Source organism: Adiantum capillus-veneris, chromosome 5, assembly GCF_014529385.1.
Source record: "Adiantum capillus-veneris isolate H3 chromosome 5, ASM1452938v2, whole genome shotgun sequence".
NCBI classification, from domain to species: Eukaryota; Viridiplantae; Streptophyta; class Polypodiopsida; order Polypodiales; family Pteridaceae; genus Adiantum; species Adiantum capillus-veneris.
Genome location: NC_140935.1, coordinates 45,600,185 through 45,601,871, shown reverse-complemented (window position 1 = coordinate 45,601,871; position 1,687 = coordinate 45,600,185). Strand labels below are relative to the sequence as shown.

General features: G+C 44.9%; 1 protein-coding gene across 1 annotated transcript; it reads right to left on the bottom strand.

The window, feature by feature from the left end:
- Positions 1 to 260: 260 nt before the first annotated feature.
- On the bottom strand, positions 261 to 1,307 carry LOC147457234 (uncharacterized). The gene has a single exon (XM_086513553.1). The coding sequence runs from the start codon at positions 1,226 to 1,228 to the stop codon at positions 647 to 649; it is 582 nt and encodes a 193-aa protein (XP_086369679.1). The 5' UTR covers positions 1,229 to 1,307; the 3' UTR covers positions 261 to 646.
- Between the last annotated feature and the right edge of the window lie 380 nt (positions 1,308 to 1,687).

Sequence of the window (1,687 nt, the reverse complement as noted above, 5' to 3'; positions counted from 1 at the left end):
GGAAACAATATCCTGTCTCTTGACCCTACTATACCTCATGAACAAGGTTGTACAAGTAAAATTTGAGCTTTTCAACCTCAGCGACTAGACTAAGGGTGTAAACTTTGATATTCAGCAAGCAACTTAATCATTCAACCAAAACCAAGAAGAAGAGAGAGAGAGCAACTCAAACCTTTTAAAAGGCATAGAGCCTCCCCCGCCCCGCCCCCACCCAAAAAAAAAAAAAGATACAAGCAATCAAACCAGTGCTAAATAGCCAATACAATAAGCTTCCCTTATTCTCCTCAAAGAAAGAAAAGCCAGTACACAAACAAACACAACACTCTAGAATCTCATCAAATTGGGCACAGACACAGTTATGTACAACATTGTTTGCATTCCCCACACTTGAGCAAAGTGCACCAAATGCACATGCCAAATACCTCAACAGCATTAGCGCATGCACAGACACACAATGTTCTTCTAAAAGGGTTGGTGGCATCCGCAAGACGTGTCTCATACATCTGCCTTACATTGCTATTCAAAGCATCCGGGAAATGAAAAACCCGTAAGAATAACAACTTTGCTCTCAGCGTTGTGAAATTTCTAATCAAGTTACAAAGGGACCATTAAGAAACCATATACAAGCTCAGAAAGGCACCTAAGTTTAGCTATACCTTGATGATGAGCGAGGCCTACGGCCACCCTCAAATTCCTTACGGAGGGGTTTGGGTGGGGGATCTGGCTTGTTAGGATCAGGCTTCTTAAGTGAGAGCACCTCTCGACCAGAGCTGCCGCGAGTCACAACACGCACTGTAACCTCTTGTCCGGGCTGGAATAGCTGCCGTAGTTTCTCCAAGCCACCCAAGAAGCCCAAGTCTTGGGCCGGCAAAAATGCCTCACGCCCACTGGGCATGGTGACCCAATATCCCACAGGCATTGCTTTTCGGATGGTCGCTTGGAATGTGTTTGGGTCTCCTGGTTTGAGCATCTTCTCAGGATCCATGTCCACCTCAATGTCATCATAGTAGCTACTACTGTTGGTGTTGTTGAACCGATTTTGAAGGGAAGGAAAGGAGCTTACATGGAAACATCTGCGGATTTCAGGTCTGCTGCATAGTCCCGGATTCTGCCCTCCATTAAGGCTTTTGCAGAGAGAAGGTTCTTCTCCATCGCGCATCGCAAGTCGTCTGGCTCGGCAAACTCCTCTCCAGAACCCTGAAGATGTCGCCCTCCCCAACGTGCTCATCGCTGCTGCTCGCAGAAACCCTCTTTCAACTCTTCAAAGCGACCATTTACATTTTAGTCGCCCAGGAGGGATTGAACCTGCCACCTCACGCCGTCACATGAAACTATGTAATCACTAATATTGGTAACTTGCAGCCCTAATATTAGCAGGTTGCAACACCCTTCCAACCTTGGTTAGGAAAATGCTACCCTTCAAAAGAATTGTAGGAAATTTGTAAATTAGTTGTATACCCTTCTAACTTGTGCAAAGGGGGAAAAAAAAAAGGAAAAGGCCTTCAAAATGGAAAGTAGACAAATTTGAGGGTTGATGGTAAATTAACAAGACCACACATTGGAATCAATGAGCATTTGTTGGAGGGGCGGAATATATGTTGGGGAGGTGGGGGGCCTAAACGGTTTTGAGCATTTATGACAACTCTATAAAAATTGGAGTGACAAGTAGAAATATGTTGAACTCATG